Raw genomic sequence first — 22513 nt, 5'->3', positions numbered from 1 at the left:
CGGATTACAAGTAATAGCCGACAGATGGCGCCTGCACTATTACAATTATTATACAGAATATGCAAATATGTAGTAATGGCTCAGCTTGCTGTCTGTTTTTATGGGGCTTTCTGCACTACAATATACTCCCTCATGTAATCGGCGCAGTTCATCGGTTAAAAAAAAATCCGTCTGCAGGCCCGAATACCAGATTCTGAATTTCAGTCATATTGGGTGGATGTTGATGCAGCAAAAGCAAAGCCATCAATTGCGCGACTACGACAGTAAGATCTCTGGCAAATAAAATAGTTGGTTGCCCTTTGATACTACTGACTGACCATGTACTTACTGCACGATGCAAGAAAGCCACTTTCTGTTGCCATGAGGACCACAAAAACTTTAACTGTTTAAATGTTCCCTTTCAGTTAGCAGCAATGTAAAGAAGGTACAAATTAAAACTATATTGATTTTTGATACCTTTATTCGATTAATAACAACGCAATAACAATCACTTAACTACATGCAGAAACGCAATCACATTGCTTCACTCGCGCCCCTGCGCGGAATGTCACCTATTCACTGTACTTATTGCACTTTTGACGACGAATCGTTTCTAATTCATCATGAGAAACCTTAGCTATATTCAAAAGCATTTTTTTGAGGTAAAAAAATAAGTTGATCGCCATAGTGTTGGTAGGTTTCCATTTAGAATGAATTTCATAAATTGTAATGTCTTTTCAAAACATTTTATACATAGGTACATCCAGAATTAGCATATAAATATTTATAGATAAATTAATAACAAAAAAAAGGAAAAATTAAGCTTAAGTTAATATATCCGACTGAACAACAAAAGACGTTGTTACTTGATCACATATTGATTATTTAGTAGAAAAAAAAAACAAGTATAGTTGTTGATTGAAAACAATATTGTACAAGAAACGTTGCGGGACCTGTGGCTAAAGGTTAAATGCCTAAACTGATCGAAAAATGTTCGATAAGTCTCAACAATGTGCCATCGATGTAGCTGATTAATGATCAACACGTTTCCGAGTGCAAGCAACAGATTCGATCAATTTATTGTAATCTATGTCCCGCCTCGTCAATACATGCGAAGAAAAACTTCGTGAGTAAAACAACAAAAAAGATTAGATGCAAGTAAAAGCATTCGCTTAGTATAATACAAATAATAATATACAATAGTACCGCCTAGATATAATCGTTTGTGTGTAATACATAGAGTATCCAGTGCGACTAGTGGGCATGGCACGTGACGCGTCAGTCGTCCGGCGGACGCGGAGTGACGACGCTTATTCTGCAGCTAGCTAGTATGCGTACATAATTATGTAGCTAACTGTACTTATCAGTAACAAAATATTGTGTTATTCAGACATTAGAGCCTAGCCCTGCGGAGATTGGTGTCTCAATACATTCACTTACAAACAATACCAACTCTGTTCCCTACAGCGGGTGTACAAATGTAACTCGCTGTAGTGAACAGTACTACTAGCTGAACATAACGCTATGTTTGCACATACTGACTGTTTACTTAACGAGTTTGTAACTGCGATACAGGGCACAAATACTTTCGCTATACATATTTTAGTGTTATTACATAATTTAATCAGATAATTATGATAGTACATAAATATTCTGTTTATACAAGCGAGACAAATATAATCCTTACATTACGATAAGGTAATAGCTGCACTACATTACAGTCACGGCATTTAGTTAAATCGCTATTACTTACTATAATAAACCAAATTATCAGATGATAAATATACGAGATATCGAGCATTAAAAGCATAAAATATTTAATACAGAACCTATTGACGGCTTAGCTATAAATATTTTCCATACAAAGCCAGTTAAAACGATTGAATGGCATTCGTCTCATGTTGCAATGGTACTTAGCTGCATTCGATTGATTGGAAGCTAACCTTAAGTATAAAATGATTTCCCTACATCGCAGCTACAAACGAATCACAATAGGTAATACATTGAGTGCGGTGACTATCACTGCAGAGTGATAGCTGCCGCGGCGTCGTCAGGCAGCTCGGCGCAGTTACGCGTACTCCTTGGTGAACTTCTGGTGGAAGGCCTGGAAGATGTCCAGCATCTCCTGCAGCAGCTGCGGCTGCGGCAGGATGGTGGTGCGGAAGTGGTACGTGCCGGGACGCTGCCCGAACCCGGACCCCGGGACCACGCAGATACCTGCCCACATATGTTATACATTGTAGAACTAGAAGATGGATGTATGAGTAAAATAAATAGGACAGTAAAATGGTGCACAAGTGCAATCAAATAAAGACTTCTCCATATTTGGAAGTCGGTTATAAAGAGTATTAGAATATTTATAGTAAATGGATGAGTGTACCTGTCTCCTCCAGCAGTTTGAAGGCGTAGAAGACGTCGGGCAGCTGGTTGGCCGCCTTAGCCGCCTCGATGGCCTTGGGCGGCAGGTGGATGCTCGGGAACGCGTACATTGCACCCTGACATATATAATGTTATATGATTAAACTCAATCATACTGTTGGGAATGGAATCAAAACCAATAATGACATTATGACATACAAGCGAATAAGAAGAGCGTAAAAGTTTCAAAAGTGAGTGCAAACTTCTGTACGACTGTGCAACTGACCTGTACAACATTACAGGAGAAGCCCTCCATGCTGTTGAATGTGTCGACGATCATCTTGGCTCGCTTGTCCAGCGACTGCAGCACGGCAGTCTTCTCCTTCAGCCACAAGTCGTAGGAAGGCTCCCCGGACACTGGCGGACGAGCCTGAACAGATACATTGCAATTATAATTAGGTAGTGTCCATGAAAATCCTTTCACTATGTTAAAGATCATGTATCCTAAGGAAAACATGACGTATTAGTACTTGACATGACGTATTAGTACTTGACATGACGTACTTTTCAGTAGTTTTATAACTTTAATAAATAAAAGCAATCCCAGAAAGTCACAAGTGAGTACTCCTCAAAAGGAGATTTTCTTTTTGAGAATTAAAAAAATTGTTTCTAATAATGTTCTAGATGCCATTATAATTACTAACTACATGAACATTATGTAAGGTTGATAAGATAATAATATCGGTCAGCGCAATTTAGTCATCATTCAGAAAAAGAGTGAAAAAGAAAATCCTTCATTGTACAAAAGTTTTCAAAAACAAATGAGTGTACTAACGACGCAATCCACGGCAGTCTGCCCGAGCGTGGTGGGGCAGAGCATGGCGGAGATGGCCTTGTAGAGGTTGGCCTGCACGTCGGGGTCGAGGTTGCAGAGCTCCATCCAGCCGCCGCGCAGCCCGCACTCGCCCATGTAGCCCTTGCTGATGGACATGAACGACGCCAGCTCCACCGTGTTGTACGGGGCACCCATCTCCGTCATCACCTGGGAATGTCATGTCATATTGTTTTAGGTATTCTATATCGAAATCTGATAAATATATTTATTTAAAAAAATTGAGTGTATGTAGAGTAGGATTACATCCTGTATCCATGCCCCGCTTTATTATGCTAGTAAATTAAAAACTGATTCCATTAATATATAAGTGGCAAATGGCTTTGAAAAATGTTGTCTGCAAATAAACGGCAGTTTACGCCACAGCTTAAAGCGTCATTAGAATAGGTTAATGCGACTTTTAATCCGTTATCAGAAGCGGTTAAAACCGCAAGAAACAAATACATTGTGTAGTTTTAATTCCAGATTTAATCTCAATAATCTACGGTTTAAACATTATGTCATTAACGAACAGATTACATCTGAAAATGAAATACAAAAAAATAATCGGTTTGTTTCTGTTACTTTGGAATATCCATTATCACCCATAATGCACACATCTTTAAAACAAACTACAATTGAGTATCGTAAGAAGAAGTGTAAATCAAAACGCTTGTTTGAAGCAGAAGCATTATTTACGATAATCTTGATGTGAATATCGCGTGACTGAATGAGTAGATTATCGAGGATTTTCATTAGTATTTGCAAATAAAAAATCATGATATCAAAAGGTTTCAGTCAAAGCCATTTTAATGGTTTCTGAGTTTTAGTGATACAGTGGAAACATCTAGAAGTGAGTGTATGTGTGTTACCTTCTTAAATGAGAAGAACTTGCTGTCCTTGTCGTAGACGTTGTCCTGGTAGACCTCGTCCGCGAACACGAACAGGCTGTGCTTGTGCGCGAACTTGATGATGGCCTCGATGTTCGCGCGGGTCAACACCTGGGCGATACATAGCAATATTGTTACTATAGTCAATGCAACTTCATGACGAACTGGCTACTGATTATCAAGATAGGTACATTATAAATATACCGGAGCCTAAAAGAACAATGTCAGACGTCCATAGTAACTTAGGCTCAATAAAAATATTTCATGTACAGTGAAAATTCTTACAGTTTTTTGTGTAGTTTAATGTTAGAAGCTTTTCTATGTTTTCCACTTTTGCATTGAACTTCTCAAAACCAAATTATTCCAAATTATTAAAACGAAAAACCTGAACTCGATAAACAAAATAATATGTTATTTTTTTTTTGGGAAAGTTCTAGATAACAATTAAATATTTTATAAGAAGTTAGTATTTTATATTTAAATTTTTGTAGTAAAGAACTTTGTGTCCGTGAGAATTTAGTTTTAAAAGTTGATTGGGTGGGCCGAAACCTGACATTGTTCTTTCAAAGCATAGTCTAGTCTGTCATTCAAGTGACATGAAGATTTTTTGAATCCGTGGATTAGTTAATTTTCTACTCAATTCGTATCAAGTTGTCTGTAAATGGTTGCTTTTGGGATAAATGTTTGTCCATTCTTCTTTGCAAAGAAAATACACCGTAAATTGTTTTGTCTGCTTAGTAAGCTAAGGAAAGAATTGTATTCAGTTAGGACGTTGAATCAAAATAGGCTGACCTGTCCGGTTGGGTTCCCGGGGTTGATGACGACGATGGCCCGCACGGCGTGGTGGCGACTCCCCTCGCTGTAGGCGCGCTCGAGCTCGGCGACGTCGAGCGCCCAGTTGGCGTCCTCGTCGAGGTAGTAGCCCACCTGCGCCAGCCCGTACTCCGCCAGCGACGCCGAGTACAGCGGGTACTGCGGGATCGGGATCAGCACGCCTGCACGACACCGCACGTTCATATTTCAAGACAAGCTAGCCGCTCCCAGTCTAACCAGATCCAACTGATTACCACCAACAACATAGGTGTCCCGACTGTCCTGTTATCCCTTTTGGGAGCCCTAGGCATATGCAAAAAGAAGGACCCCGTAGTGTGTAAAATTACTTAAATTACAGAAACAATAAATGACGATTTAAAATTTTGGCAGGCCTCAAAAGAAGTCCTCTGAAGGGTGGACATTTGGGGGGCTGTCTTTTGTTTTGGACGTTCGAAAAGTACAGATTAATAAGCCTAATTTTAATAAACCTTTTTGAGTTTGAGTTCCATAAGCATGTACTTAGGCTCTAGACAAACGAACTGCATTTCAACTTCAATCGGACTGCACTTTTGATTTGCAGGTCTATTGCAATCGTATCAACTGAATTCAAACTACCCTTGAACTGCAATTTGCAGTTAGATTGCAGTTGAAATGCAGTCCGTCTGTCTAGAGCCTTAGGAAGCCGGTATGTATGTAAGCAGATGTAGTGTATCATCAGCAAGTGCTAGGCGCCGCGATGCCTATATCGACTGCAAGCAAGCAATACCTCCTATCTGACTCCGGGTGGATTTTAAAGGGGAACAATAAAACTTAATAAAATCCTTATTCCGAGGTAGGTATAATGAGATACTGAAAATCCAAGTTTTCTTTATTTACGCATAGTATTGATTAATAAAGTTTTTTGTTTTTATTTTGAATCTTAAGCTACCTTAAACCTTTTTGGTAGATACAAGTTTTTTGAAACAAAAATGTCAGATAGGAGGTATTGCTTGCTTGCAGTCGATATGTAGTTCTCGAATGACCGCTAAACAATTGATCGTGCTAGCTAGGCCATTGGCCATTGGCCTCATTTACGGAGACGCGGGGCGTCGCGCGTTGCGTTGAGCGGCGCGGCCCGCACTGAATTCAAATATATGGCGTTGTACGAGTGCGCTTACGGAGAAGCGATTTTAGACGCGTTTGTTTGAATTAGGGCGTTTTTTGCGGCCGAGCCCGCGGATGGCACCGACGCGTCCCACGCGGCGTTTATCGCGGCGGCGCACGCAGCGGCAATTCTCGATGAAGCTAGTTCCAATTTTGCGTCATTCATGCTGCAAGTTGCGACACGTGCGCTCCCATCAAAGATTACTATATATTAAAATATGGCTCCCATCTCTCGCCAACATAAAACTAGTGGATTTGATCAAGGAGAGCGTGCGCCGCCGCGATACTCGTCGCGTGCTTCGCTACACGCTAGAGGATTCGCCGCGGGCGCCGCGGCGGGCACCGCCACGCTTCCCGTCTCGCTTCTCTATGAACATGGTCGTATATTGCTATAAGTTTGTGTTTACGCGTGCGATGATGCGTGCCGTTTCACGCGCCGCCCCAACGTAAACAGAAAAAACGTCCAACGCGCCGCGAGACGCCACGCCACACGCGACGCGAGACGCCCCGCGTCTCCGTAAATGAGGCCTTAGTGTACTGTATCGCCCGCATTTAGATTTTCAACGGTTTACTAAGAATCGAAGTTGTGTACTTTTTAGTAGCACTTAAGTACAACTACGAGGTATATTTAGAAAATAGTAACATGTAGATACCTCACTGAACAACTGCTATTTATATAGGTACTACATTTTGTATAAAACAACAAAATTATAATATGGACTTCCATAAAGTATCGCTATTTCAACGGACATTATTTCTGTATACTCGTAAAACCAGATGCGTAAACACAATGAGAGGCAATTCGGGAGCCTCACTCATACTGAAGTCAACGTACAATGCGTTGTCTGCATTGTACCGTGGTTATCAAACAATCTACTTATCAGTCTGTAGTAATAGCACAATGTAGGTGTAATATCAGATGATAATGCAGAACAGTGACGTGTCTTCAAGGTCGCGTGCGGTTGCTAGTGATTGCAGAATGTGTGTGAACACTGCATTACCGATATTCCGCTACACGAACATCAAAATCAAGAGGGACTCTGGAGGTCGTACGCGAACATCAAAAGAATCTTGTTTACTTACGTGAGCAATAATTCAAGACCAAATATTAATAACTATAAGTAATTAAATTAAATCAATGGCACCTTATGAATTTCCTAGTGTACCACAAGGGTACATTCTGGACCCGACGTTAAAACTTTTTACTAGTACCTACAAATCATATACAAATGGCAAATACTAAAGCAGTCCTCCGTATTATTATGCATGGAGACATTGCACAGAGGTAATGAATATGAGTAATTATTTAGACCTTGAGAGTTATTAGCAAACAGTTCTAGTCGTATGTTGTACAACATATACCTAGTCGGTGTGTTAAAGTTTAATGGTACGGTACGGCACTCGGTGCCATCTGATGTAACTAAGGCAGTTAACGCAATTTTGGTCTAGAAATGATGTTGCAGTTTTAGTGTCTATTGTCACGATGAAATAAGCAGAAATGATCGTGGTTGTAGCAAAGGAATATTGAAGTTACCTGGTACCTAGCTACTACACCTATCCAGATGAAAAATAGGTACCTCGATTTCACAATATATACATATAAACACTTAAACTTACACTTAACAATATAACCGCGAGAAAATCCGTAAAAGTAGTTTTATTTAAATCTAATATTCGCGTGAATGTCAGAAATCAATATAAGTACTTAAACTTACTCTTTGTAAATAAGCATGACTTCGAAGTTGTGTTTCGTTCTTCTTACTTGAAACAATGAATTATTTTTTTCTCTTATTTTAATGAAAGAATTATGTTGTTTAGTTATCATAACATAAAAAAAAAACAAGTTTCTTATTTGTGCGAATTGGGGAACGGTAATTTACATACAAATACATGAATGTTAGCAATCTCGTTATCACAAACTAGTTTGTGCTAGCAAGGCTAGAGTTTCGCGTATGAATTAGTTGTAGACGACAATAAGTACGCACCACGCACGAACTTTATTTAGATCAGATATCATTTTTCTTATTTGTGAATGCTCCAAACAAATACTGTCTTCTGATAAATTGTGATAGCGAAAATAGATTATTTAATGATAGGATTGCAAATATTTCACCGGTGTACATTTGACATCTGTTATGATCTCTGACATTTAACTCAGTCAACATCCTGTAAAGTTAGCCGATTGCATCAGCGCGGTGTAAATAAACCATGGCAGTGCCTCCGGCGAATTCACGTAACTACACAAATAGTACGCTAAACGTTAGTGCATCGGAACCGTAAACAAACCTACTCTAACAGTTTATTTACAGTACCTTGACGTCACTACGTTACTGCACTATAATAGTGGAAAATTAATGCATAGAAATGCAGTACCCGAAAATATAGTCTTGATATAAAAATATGATAACCGTATACGACCTACGTTTCAGGTACAGGTATACATTGAGCTTTAACCTTGAGCCAGAAAGCTCATGCTTCAAGAATAACGTGGCACACTTGACGCATTGCACCAATTTCACCCGACTGCAAACATGTGGTCACACTTCCAAGAACTACCTATTAAATAATATACTACCAATGCATTAAATATCAAACTACACGTGAGCTGCCCTGAAAAAGCTTTTGCGGAAATATGTAATGGTGGCGCGAATCGATTGAAAGGTTAAAAGCAAGGCTTGGCGCTGTCGTTCCGTGGATGGGTGACCATCTTGTCTAAAGCCAGAAAGTCTGACAACCAATTTTACCAAGGGGTATCGGGTTGGCCCGGTAACTGGATTTAAGAAGTCAGGAATAGGGTAGGAGGAAGAAAAAGATAGGCTCGCTCCATATAAAACACTAATTCTCAGCAGCATCCGGTTATATCCGACTAGAAGACGACTCCAGCATAGTTAAGAAAGGGCCAAACACGTGATGTGCGGTTCATACCGGAGTCCTTGCCGCCGACCTGGTTGCAGAGCAGCTGCAGGCAGTTCTTGATGCCGTTGGAGGCGCCGCCGGTGAGCACGACGTCCTGCCAGCGCGCGCCGTGGCCGTCGCGCCGCTCGATGTACTGCGCCACGTGGCGCCGGATCAGCTCGATGCCGTGCGACATCGTGTACGACCCCACGGAGCTGCCGCTGGAATATGCGGTGGCGTCGTTAGCTCACATTATTCATCAATAATTAGGATGCTATGATACCTAACAGCAGCAGAAAGTACACTAGCATTATGAGTAAAATTTCTGTAACAGTAAACGATCTGAATGTCCTCTCTGTGTCGCCATGTTTGCAATATACTATTTTGTGGTAATGAACTCACCCGCAAGCATCGAGGATGGCCTGCGCCCTCTGCTTCACGTCGGCGGGGAATTGGTCCGTCTTGATCAGCTCGGGTTGTACCACGCAAGCCAACACCTGGGAATATCATACTAACATCAGCTATCTCGATAAATAAAACTGAAATTATACCAATGTGAACTGGCAAAGTAAATTACTAATAACTTCAAGCAACTCAGGTTTAATTAGAAAACCTAACTAACTCCCCTCAATAGCATGATAGTATAATCGGCAAACAATTACCTGATAGATGCTGCACTTTTATCAATGAAAGTAAGAACACAAGTATAGCTGTATTTACTATTCTGCAGAGACTAAAAACTGATGACAGAACCTGGTCACTGAACACTAACTATCGATAAGAAGCTAATTGCCTTTCGTTATCGCTGCGACACGAGGCTTACAATAAACAATAATAATTGCGGTCTTCAAGCCTCTGTTTGTGCAAAAGTGATCTATTGTTTAGAAACGACCCCAATTGCAAAAACCTTGTGAAAAAAAACTATTGTGTGCGATATTAGTGCTGTTATCATTACCAAACATTCCCCTGCCTGACAGCTCAGTGACAGTTGCAAACAATGGAAAACTTTATCGGCGATTACATCTCTTATCAATAGATCTCGTAATCTCGTTGCGCTCATTATCTGACATCAATTAGCGAATATGTTCTTCATTAGACTGTCCATTATCACGGCATTTAAGTTTCAGCAAGTTTTTGCAAAATTAAAAGCTGGGAAGAATATCGCGAAAGTTAAATTGTTATAATTTCCTCTTACCTGTCTGATGAAGGTGATGGGCTGCTGCCCCATAGCGTGCGCATCTCCGATGTTAGCCTTGATAACGCGCTTGAACGGCTTCTGTGCGCCCTGGAGATAAACAACACCAATTAATATGTACCACAGCCAAGCTATCGAAACTTTCCGCCAATATTCAGATGAAGTTGACGATAGTGGGCGCTGTTGTCATAAATTCTATGTAGGTACGTAAGTTCATAAGCTTGGAGTTTGTGACGCTATTGGAAATGTATCTCGGCGAGTTAGATACTAAAAACAGAGAGATACAAAATATCAGCCACTCGTTAGTACAATTTTGGCCTAAACCACGACACAGCGTGGTGCGGTCATAAACTTCCTTAGCAAATGTAAATACCATAAGATTGGATTATCACCTACTTGAGCGTCTCTTCACTCTATTGCACCAAATAAAATACTTTACGACTTGAATGTTATTTAGATTAGCCAGTATCATTAGTTTGGAACATGACGAGGCTACGAACAATGATTAACAGCATCAGACGTACGTTGGACAAGTCATTTGCAGTGTTGAAAATTATGCCAACTAGTCCTAACTTATGATAGCTATCTTCATAGGATTTCTACACTAGAAGAAAATGTTATTTAGTCTCGGTGGTCTCGGCAGTTATTTTGGAAAATACTCAGTCATTACGAGGCTCTCAAGAAACTATCGCAGAAGTTTATCAACAAAGTATTTGTTGACAATGAATATATATCGCGTCAGTTACGTGTCCCACAAAAAAAAAAGGTGATAACGGATTTTTTAATGCCGAGGTCTGCCAACAAGGGCCAGACAGATCGATACCCAGTTTAGAAGATAAGTCTTACTTAACTTTATATGTTAGACTTTTTGTGGCATAATTGATTGAACATCACCGTCTTTGTCTGAGTCCGTGCAGAGTTCGCTTTCGTCTCATTGAGCGTTGCACTTTGCACTGCCTACTTACAATTAATCATTACGATGGCAATAGCTATCTATCGCGAACCTTGAGTGCCACAATCATTGTTTACTACTTTGTCTTTCTAATATTTAGCAAAGTACACGTGCCCCAACTGATGGTTTATAAATTGCCAGCCAGACAAATGTTATGATTATGCATCGCGGTTGTGGTTAAAACTTGTTTCTATTATCGGTGTATGATGCAAGATGTAGGTATCATCTGTTGGATTATATAAAGCAAAAACTAATACCCCTAACTTTCGATAACATTGTTCTTTGTTCTATCTGAACAATCTACTGTTTATTTAACTCTACACACACTGCGTCACGGGATCTTGTTAGACGGACGTATTGCTTCCAAGTACCATTTAAAGTATAGAATAAATATTTCAATATCAAATTAGTATATTATTTCTTTTAATCCCATACCTCCTATAGGTTATGGGCCCAGTGCGAAAAAGGACATTTAGTAGTGAGAACATTCAGTAGTGCGTAGTGACAGTAAAGTGCATAGTTGTAAATAAAAATAAAGTTGTGACAATGGAAAAAGTGAAAAGAAACATTAAGCCTTTTAATGGAGAAAAGTACAGTGTATGGAAATTTAGAATTCGTACACTGCTTTCAGAGAGAAAAATATAATAAAAACAGATACAATCGCACAAAACAAAACTATTTGAAGAATACAACATTCAAGAAAACAAACAAACAAAAATTTGTGAAATGTCATTACTGTGGACGCAAAGGACACAAGAAACAGGATTGTTTCTATTTCAAAAGACAGACAAATATACAAAACAATGCCCCAGAAAGGACAAGACAAGTCCAAACTATTGCCCTGCAAGAGGGAACGACCTCGAATTCTTCTTTTTCAGGATTTGCGTTCATGACAAGCGCATACCATTATGAAAAAGACCACTCGACAATTAAATTCCTATTAGATTCAGGAGCGTCTGATCACATCACAAATAGAGATGATCTCTTCACATCGTTTGAATGTTTAAATCCTCCTTTAAAAATTTCAGTAGCTAAAAACAATACATTTATTTCAGCAACTAAAAGGGGAAACATAAATCTTATCAGTCAAACAGGAGTGCAAGGAATACTTACAAATGTATTGTTCTGTGCCGAAGTACCATATAATTTAATATCGGTATCAAAGATGCAGCAAGCAGGATTCACCATAATATTTGATGACAAAGGCACACAAATTACAAAGGAAGGTAAAATAATCATGAAAGGTAAGACATTGAATAATCTTATAGTTCTAGAGTTTAAAATACCAGTAATAAAAGGGGAATCCGCTTCCCAAGCATGTTATGTTAATGAAAATAAATATGAATTATGGCATCAACGCCTAGGACATATAAGTAAAACTAAATTCCTGCAGTTAAAATGTCATAATATGATTGATGACTTAGATGAAATAAATACCGTAACTCCAAATGATAAGTTGTGTGAAGCATGCATAAATGGGAAGCAGACTCGCCTGCCTTTTAATAAAGTTAAAGACAAAAGTTACATTAAACGCCCTCTGTTTATTGTGCATTCAGATGTTTGTGGTCCTATAACACCTCCAACAATAGATAACAGAAATTATTTTGTTTTATTTGTTGATGAATACACACATTATTGTGTGGTGTATATGTTAACTTACAAATCAGAAGTGTTTACAGCTTTTAAAGACTATGTCGCTAAAAGTGAGGCTAAATTCAATTTCAAAGTAGTAAATCTTTATAGTGATAACGGTGGTGAATACTTATCCACCGAAATGAAAAACTACTGTAGAGAAAGAGGCATAAGCTATCATTTAACAGTTCCTAGGACCCCACAGTTAAATGGTGTTGCAGAACGTATGGTTCGCACAATAACAGAAAAAGCTCGTGCTATGTTAAATGGCACTAAAGCATCAAAACGTTTTTGGGGAAATGCAGTTTTAACTGCAGTTTATTTAATAAATATTACGCCTACGAAAGCTTTAAGTCAATCAAAGACACCATACGAGATGTGGCATGATAGGAAACCAAGCGTTAAAAATCTCAGAGTTTTCGGTTCAACTGTATATGTTCATAATAAAACCAGTAAAAACAAATTTGACAATAGGTCGTGGAAAGGAATACTGGTAGGTTATGAACCCAATGGTTATAAAGTTTGGAATACAGAATTCGAAAAATATGAAACTGTAAGGGACGTTGTAATTGATGAGACTAATTTTATCGAATCTAGGCCTTCATTACGACCTGAACGGAGTAATAATACATATTCCCAAGACGAAACTGATAATGACTCCGTAACAAAATCAGTGTCTTATAAGTCTCATAGTTCTGGCCCTAAATCAGATAGCTCTCAATCTGATGAATGCAGTACAAGTAAAATTCGAAAAATCGGTAGTCATGAAATACCGAATGAACCTGAAAATGAATCTGAGAGTAGTTTGAAACACAAAAATCAGGATAAACCTGATGAATTTTTAAATTTACGAAGAAGTGAAAGACTGAAAACATGTTCGCGTAAATCATATAATGAAAATGACTATGATGTCTATAGTGCGTTATCCATCACAAGTAATATACCAAAATCATTAAATGAAATTAAATCTCTGAACGATAGGAATCAGTGGGAAAAAGCAGTCAGAGAAGAACTCAATTCTCTTAAGAAAAATAATACATGGACATTAGTACCAAAACCATCAAATAAAAATATTGTAGACTGTAAATGGATATTCACTATTAAAAATGACGTTTCAGGTCAACCTTCAAGATATAAGGCACGTCTTGTCGCTAGAGGTTTCAGTCAAGAATATCTTAGTGATTATAATGAAACATTTGCACCAGTTGCTAGAATAGCAAGCTTTAGATTCTTAATTAGCTACGCAAATCAATATAATTTACTGATTCATCATATGGATGTAAAAACAGCATTTCTAAATGGTACACTAAAGGAAGAAATCTACATGAAAGTTCCTGAAGGTGTAAAATGTAAAGATAATTACGTATGCAAATTAAACAAAGCTCTTTATGGCTTAAAACAATCAGCTAGATGTTGGTACGAAACATTTGAACAATGTCTCAAAGAAATAGGTTTTCAGAACTCCCCAGTAGATAGGTGTATATATATGAAAGGTAAAGGAGACATTTCTAAAAATATTTACGTAATCTTGTACGTCGATGATTTGGTTATAGCATGTGCAGATTTGCAAACAATGAATAATTTCAAAGCATATTTAATGACTAAATTCGAAATGACCGACTTACACGATATCAAATTATTTTTGGGCATTAAAATAGAGAGACACCATGATAAAATTACTTTAGACCAAAGTGCTTACATTAAAACCGTTTTGAATAAATTTAATATGAGTGATTGCAATCCTATAAACACACCGATGGAGCTTAAATTAAACTATGAAGCTCTTAACGCTGATAAGAAGTGTGACGCACCATGCCGTCACCTGATCGGTTGTTTAATGTACATTATGCTTTGTACGCGTCCGGACTTAAGTACATGCGTAAATATTTTAAGTCGGTACACAAATAAGAACAATAAAGAATTGTGGTTATGCTTAAAGCGAGTTTTAAGATATATCAAAGGCACAATTGATTTGAAGTTAACATATACAAGAAATAATTACAATAACATCCTAAGTGGATATGTCGACTCAGATTGGGGTGGCCACGATTGTAATGATAGGAAAAGCACTACTGGATATGTGTTTAAATTATTTGATCAAAATACAATTACATGGTGTACAAAGAGACAAACATCAGTAGCGGTCTCGTCTACTGAATCCGAATATATGGCTTTATATGAAGCTGTTAAAGAAGCATTATGGCTTAAGTCTCTGGCAGAAAGCATAAACTTAAAAATTAATAAGCCCATTATTTTATATGAAGATAATAACGGATGTATTAGCATAGCTAATAATCCAACAAGTCATAAAAGGTCCAAACACATAGATATAAAATATCATTTCTCTAGAGAACAAGTTGAGAAAAATGTAATAAAATTAAATTATATTTCCACAGGTAACCAGTTGGCAGACTTGTTGACAAAACCTTTACCAGTCGTGTCTTTTATAAGACTGAGAAAAGGATTGGGTATAGAATAAGTTTTAATTTAAGTACAATTTCATTATGAAATGGTCTGATCAGGATTTTCTGGGTTTTCCCTGATCCTGTGCAGCAAATGTTGGACCATTATTGTACAGTTGTCCCAGACCTTACTTGGAAGTATAATATGTTACGTCGTATTTATAAGTTGGTATTCACTTTGTAATGTTGAATTGTAGACTAGATACTGTATAGTAAACTAACGAATGACTAAAAGTTAGGGATTAATTTTTGAGGGGGCGTGTTGGATTATATAAAGCAAAAACTAATACCCCTAACTTTCGATAACATTGTTCTTTGTTCTATCTGAACAATCTACTGTTTATTTAACTCTACACACACTGCGTCACGGGATCTTGTTAGACGGACGTATTGCTTCCAAGTACCATTTAAAGTATAGAATAAATATTTCAATATCAAATTAGTATATTATTTCTTTTAATCCCATACCTCCTATATCATCTACTTATTGTAAGATATTTCAACAAAACATGGTATTCTTCTTATCATTATTTGTGCGCACTTTGTACTCTATGAATGCCGACTAATAAATACGCCCGTCAATAGTTTTCGGAAACCAATAACTTAAAACTTTCTTTAATAATTCGATCTTTATTCAATGTTTGGGAAAACCTAATTAACTAAAACAGTTCTCTCCGACTACGACTAGAATCGGGAATGGAATCCGTCGTACAACATTCTACAAATACCTAGTTGTGGCGACTCCTGCGCACCTGACCTATTTTAAGGACAGTCACCAACACCACATGCATGATAGTTAACAACGAACTTCCGGCACTGAGCTAGTGTGCTCACCTAGGGCTGCCATCCGTCCGGGTTTCCCCGGATTTGTCCTCGTTTTGACCCCGTCCGGGAGACGTCCGGGCGGGTTTTCAAAAAGCGTCCGGGGAAAACCCGGACACTTTTCATGTAAGAAAGCACCTAACTGTATTTCCGTATTTATCGGCATTATGATACAAAACACTAACCTCATTCGGTGTAAGAGTACCCGTCCGGGGAAAAAATGCGATTTACGTCAAATGTCCGGGTTTTTTTTAATCTTTGTCCGGGTTTGGCGAAATTCGAGATGGCAGCCCTATGCTCACCCATCCTAATATTTGCGACACTCAGCGATTGGAATTCACAATGCATACATCAACTAGGTATGTTTCTGCAGTATCTGTGGATCTCCCATCTTTCCATTTTCTTTAACGGCATTATCAGTTGTTAGCGATGAGGATTCATTTCTCAAAGGCTTAGATGAATTATAATCTCAATATTGTAGAACTCGCACAGGAAATACAGGCTTCACCGCCAACCGCGAGGCAGTACCGCGACCGCGCCCTTGAACGACCTTGGCGGTACAACTCTCGGTTAACGGAGAGGTAAGTATCCCCGTGTCAGTGTCACGAGGTCCGGCAACACGCGTGTCTTACATTTGATACCTCATACCTGTGCGCCAATCAACAGACCGCAACTTTTCACACGACAATGTTTGCAAAACCGCGTAACCGCAGACAGGTGGGAACAAAAACAACCCATACAGTCAACATAGTTAGGTAATTGACGTTTACAAAACGGGAACAATAATTAAACAATGTACAGTTAGTTACTACTGTTATGGTCTAGCAGCATAATGATAACGATTGTAGGTATGTGACTGTATATTGTCTAATAGGTATGAACAACTGATGATAATGGTGATGATTCTCATGAATAACTATTTGTTCAATTGCGTTAACTACATAATTAAACCATACGTTATATTTCTTTACTTTTAAAATCACTGACCGTGCCGTAAGTCAAGTTGCTGAAACTCTGTCGAATGGTGTGCAATCGATATTATGGCCGATTTACATTGAGTCAGTAACTGACATCAGTCCACTGACAAGTCAGTGCTGACCCGGCACTGCCATCGTGTAAAACTGTAAATTGATTTGAAGTCAGTACAGTACTGACACGTCAGTACTGACTTCAATATACGAGTTCGCTTCTCCTCCACCCGCGCCAGTGCTACTGACCGCGTGTAAATACGCCCAAGTCAGTGAAGTCAGTCGCTGCCGCTCTATTGAATAAGGACCACGCTTCCTCGATTTCGAAAGGACATTCCAGAAGCTAAAAATGTCAGCGTAATTTCGAATTTCACTTTGGCTGGCAAGGCGTCTCTCATAAATGTGTCTTGACGCTGAACAGAGCCTGATAATAACATAAGCAAATCGTCAAATTTTTTTGGCGTCATTCTTAAAGCCAGTTTGTATTCTTTAGGGTCTTCACTGGGTTCTCAACTGGGTTAACAACAGAGAACCCCCAGTTATGTCTCTGTCCTCTATCCATTTTCTAATCCAAATTCGTTTCTCTTTAGATATCTCTTCACTTAGTTCTTGCATCATTACTGAGGTACATTTTCTTAACAAATTATTAACTTATTTTTTTTGCTGTTTTCGAGAATTCATTTTTCCGCACTGACTTTACGAACGTGTGTACACCAAAAGAAATATCCTCGACTACTGACGAAACACTGACTTCGTGTAATTGTGTAAATAGCACGCGTCAGTTTTCGGCGCCTACACTGACGTCAGTTACTGACTCAATGTAAATCAGCCATAAAGGCGCGGCTCCACCGCAGTGCACGCTGTGCACGGACACGCGGCGCATTTTAGCTGCGTGTATTCATTTGTTTGACAACGTGGATCTACGTTTCCACTGAAGTACACGAATATGACCCACGACTATGTATAGCGTGGCACGGCGCACGGGTAGACCCACGCTGACAGCGTTAAGCTACGTAACCGCTTACAACAACTGCTCTGCGATAACCGAGCTGTACATAGTCGTGGGTCTTATTCGTGCACTCCAGTGGAAACGTAGACCCACGTTGACAGCGTTGAGCTATGTAACCGCCTATTCGAGCAAGCCACGCGTGTAGCAATGACGTCAATTCATGAGTAGCCTCTCCGTGGGTTGCAGTGGACACAACCACATACATTTTCTTACAAAGCGAAACTTAATACACGTGCGTAGCCTCTCCGTGCACCGCGGTGGAGCCGCGCCTTTACTGTGCATTATTAAATAGCCGCATTGTGGAACGACCCATATACCTACATGCAATAAACGGCCGAATTTGTACACTGACTGCTGATTAAAAATTATAAACAAAATTTTTTGTTACTTTTGTTTTACAAATAATAAAGACTTCTGATTTTGAAAATGTAAATTTTTTTTTGGTAACAAAAACTGTAGTTAAGGCAACTGTAGCTGACTGCGTTTTACAGATGTTTGAAATATGTTACATGTAATTGTATTGTAGTACATAAAGATATAATATTTGTAGTTTTGGCCAAATTTCAAACTACCGATTTGCGTAGTGCACGCCGGTTGTGATTGTGACTAATGTGTTCCGTTACTCCAGTCACTGTACTGCAATTAATTTATAGAGGACATCTACTAGGTCATTTGTTGCTATAAGAAATTGATTGTCTGTATACTAATCAACCTAGTAATTAGGAAGTGAGTTTTTTTTTGTAATTCTAATGGCACAATTTATTTAACAACGATGAAACATTGCTATCTCTCTCAGACAATTGATGGAACTGGATCACACATGAAAGCCGCCTCATTATAATATATCAGAGCATTGACAGTCAATGTTCTCATATCACATCAATGACAAAGTGCTATCAGTTCACTTTCATAAACATTATGTAAGTGATTGCATTAACTTATCATCTCATTTAGTGTAGGTAATCATAATCTATTGCTTGTCGATAAGGTATGGCTATTTTAACAGGCCAGTTATTGCACATGTTTCCGTTGATTAGGTCTAGTAATATTTGATGTAAATTAATTAATGTCACTTTTCATTGTAATTTAGTAAATCAAGGAAGGGCTCTTAACCAAGGAAGGAATCTTTAAATTCCAAATGTTTAGAATTTGTTTGGACCTTTTGGGCAATGTTTCATAGTAGTAAAGTACATATACTGGGCTGTGTGTTCAATATAATTTGATAAAGAATAGAGTGATCTCATGTCTGCTGTATGCGGATTTTATTACCAAAATAATTGACTAGTGCGGCAGGTGAGAATGTGTAATTGGTTAATGTCTATACTTTGAACCCATCAAAAGGCTGAGTCTTAAAGATTGTCATCCAAGGTAACACATGTCCCACTGCTTGATGACAAGTAGAAATATTTTTGAGCCATTATTTAAGGTAAGACCGCAGTAATAATAAAAATATGAATAAACTAAACGGACATGTAATACAAGGTTTGTCAAATTATAATTTAAAGTTGTAAAGCAATTTGAACATTATAAAGATAAAATCATATATTTACTCTAACCTGACCTTGAAAACTCTTAAGTATTATAAACATAAATAAGCACGTACAATTGAAGATTTAGAATCTATTGTAGAGTAAGTTGCTTAGAGCTATGAATGAAAAACATCTTATTACACTCGCAGGTTCCTAAAACTATATTTCAAATATAAGAATTCTTGGATAAACATAATGTTTCTCATAAAATGCTTGGAAAACATTGTGCCGAAGTGAAATAACTATTTAGTGGCGACCACAACAGGATAACTAAATTCAATTGATGACTTAAGCTATTCAGTGGTACTGCACAGTCCACATTTAAAATATGAACATTGCTTTTGTGTAATGTTTCAAATATGCCAGTGTGTGCACACTTATTTCCAAGCCTTTACTTGACTTTGGAATAGAATAGTCTTGACTCGCAAATTATATCACAATTTAAGTTATTATAATTATAGACATTGTACATCAAAATTAAACCCTTCCACAGTTGTCATACTATAGGTCCTTGTAACACTATGATATAGAGTTAGGGCTGCCATACGTCCGGGTTTCCCCGGATTTGTCCTCGTTTGGAGGCTGTCCGGGGGCCGTCCGGGCGGGGTTTTAAGAAGTGTCCGGGTTTTCCCCGGACCCTTTTTCATGTAAGGAAGCACCTCATTGAATTTAAGTATATGTTAATAGTAAAGGGATTACAAATTAGGTTCGGGGGAAAAATGCGATTTACGCCAAATGTCCGGGTTTTTTAAATGTTTGTCCGGGTTTGGCGAAATTCGAGATGGCAGCCCTATATAGAGTTAACAAGTGTTCACAGAGCAGTGTGCATTGTCTGGTGTTCTATATGGTAGAGTAAGTATACAAGCTATATAATACCAATATCATCATTTGGGAATGTTTACCCATAATATACCTTGAGTATATTCATACCCATTATTATTATACCCATGTATTGCAACTTTAACCAATCTACTCTTGCTCACTGGCCTTGTGTTATTTCATCAAAATAATGAACATGTCAATTTTAAATTATGACACAACTTTCACTCATGAACTCATGAATACTAAAATCAATAACTTTGTTGTACCTGTCAAAGCAGCTGACTAGTGGGCTGTGATTTAATCAAACTTGTTTTTGTTGCCAATATCCTTATAAATAGTAGGATTTTACTAAATAATATAGGATTACATACCTTTTCTAGCTCCTTTTCGATTTCACCGGCTCGAGCGACGAGAGGTCCGCGCACGGCATATTCCAATTTCTTGATGTTGGGATTTAGTGTTTCTAATGTGAGGGTTTTGTTCTGTGTGCTAGCCATGGTTCGGATAGTGGTGTGTCGTGGTTGCGACTGAACAGAGACTGCCTCGCTGAGCTCCGACCGCACCGCTGCGCCGGACAAAACGCGACTAGCGCGGCTTATCAACTTTATTTGAGACATGGTCGAGGTCGGTAATCAATTGAACTACTATATAAACGTCACCGTTGTTGCGCAGCGCAACAAATCTCGCAAAATACACTGATTAAAATGTAAAAAATTATGTAAGTCTTGATATATAACTATTGAGCACAATATTACACACAAGATGCACAACACAAACCGGTCGCGAGGTCCTTCACGCGAATGGTCCAATGAATCGATAGCACTCGGCACGGCAATTTATAAACAAAGATGTGAGTTCCACTGAAAGGCGAACCCGATACTGATTGTGTCGTATTAAATTAATAGACTATATGTAGAACTGTTAAACATGTTTATGTTACAGACGATAAACTTAAATTGGTGACCCCTGGACGATGGGTTATCAAATCAGTTTTATCTATCAGAGATAACTAACACAACAATTACTAAATAGGAGATAAATAGTTCCGAATTTAATTACTTTAATTTTACAATAAAGAACCAGCGTGCGGAGCCATACTACCACTCAAAATATAGTAAAAGTATTAGATAACAGAGGTTACGTAAAGAATTTGAATCATGTAAAAACTACCTAAATATATCAGCTATGTAAATAAAGAAATCTCGCTATTATAGTCGGTCATAGTCGTAAGTGCTGAGTGTTGCCAACTCAAGTGTTTCGTTTTCCTCCCTTTCCACCTATTTTTGCCCGAAGCAAACTTCAAACAAAATAATAGTTCCACCAACCACCACATAACACAACTTTCACTGGGAGGGACAATTAATATTTGTAGGTACCTTTTGTAATGAGGGATTTTCTAAATTTTCTTTTTCATCTTTTCCTAGCAGTTGCCTAGATGGCGCTGGACTTGATACGTTACTGAAAGTAACGGAGCGTCATATCTTATAAAAGTCATATAATTTTGAGGTCGTATAACGAAACGTACTTGTCATCAACGTGGTAAATATAGAGGTCAGTGTCATCAACAATAAAAAAAATAGAAAATAGAGAATAAAAATATGATAAACTGAGAAAAGAAGTTATAGGCGCTTCTTAGAAGATCAATTATATTATCAATTATGCGCAATAATACGCATGTGCAAAATTACAAAAAAAAAAAATGTTTTACCTAAGTTAAGAGGCTGAATGCATCCAAAACACTCTCTTTCTCTCGCATACATAAATACGTACGAGAGAGGAGTCTGTTGACGCGACGTTCGTAACGTTCGTAACATACATATATTTATTATATAATAGCTTTAAAATGAGTTGAGTAGGTAATCAAAAATCAAAATTTTAGCTATCGGCACGGAGCTCTCGGTGGAAGAGTGGGGATCGCTCGTTAATGTTACAAATTTTATCAATGTAGGTACGTTGATATAATAAATAATACAGATATTTTTGTTGGAAGATCATTTTAGAGGTAAGTTTTCTAATTTTTTTATTGAGAACACTTTTCGAAAACTAATTTTGAAATTAACAGAGTTCTCATAGATATGTTCAAGATTAATATATATTTTTTCGTCGTCAAACCAACTGTATAGATTCGGCCAAGAAATTGTTTGGGATAAGCCAATTGCTGCATTCAGCCCTT

The 22513-nt window shown here is 38.1% G+C and overlaps 1 protein-coding gene across 1 annotated transcript; it reads right to left on the bottom strand.

Annotated features, from left to right (window-relative positions):
* Positions 1 to 442: 442 nt before the first annotated feature.
* LOC124634870 (alanine aminotransferase 1-like) lies at positions 443 to 21538 on the bottom strand. Its single transcript, XM_047170530.1, has 10 exons — positions 20712 to 21538; positions 10145 to 10234; positions 9352 to 9446; positions 8980 to 9170; positions 4891 to 5093; positions 4081 to 4209; positions 3173 to 3379; positions 2624 to 2767; positions 2360 to 2474; positions 443 to 2196 (listed from the first exon to the last, which is right to left on the bottom strand). The coding sequence occupies exons 1-10, from the start codon at positions 20955 to 20957 to the stop codon at positions 2048 to 2050; spliced, it is 1569 nt and encodes a 522-aa protein (XP_047026486.1). The 5' UTR covers positions 20958 to 21538; the 3' UTR covers positions 443 to 2047.
* Positions 21539 to 22513: the final 975 nt, after the last annotated feature.

This window comes from Helicoverpa zea, chromosome 12 (assembly GCF_022581195.2).
Source record: "Helicoverpa zea isolate HzStark_Cry1AcR chromosome 12, ilHelZeax1.1, whole genome shotgun sequence".
NCBI lineage: Eukaryota > Metazoa > Arthropoda > Insecta > Lepidoptera > Noctuidae > Helicoverpa > Helicoverpa zea.
This window is presented reverse-complemented; position numbering and strand designations above follow the sequence as displayed.

Excerpts from the sequence above, each read along its gene's own strand:
- LOC124634870 (XM_047170530.1), bottom strand. The coding sequence starts at position 20,957 with ATGTCTCAAATAAAGTTGATAAGCCGCGCTAGTCGCGTTTTGTCCGGC. Across the intron at positions 4,210-4,890 it reads CCGGGAACCCAACCGGACAG|GTGTTGACCCGCGCGAACAT; the intron begins GTCAGCCTATTT and ends TGTATCGCCCAG. Across the intron at positions 2,197-2,359 it reads CAAACTGCTGGAGGAGACAG|GTATCTGCGTGGTCCCGGGG; the intron begins GTACACTCATCC and ends ATATGTGGGCAG.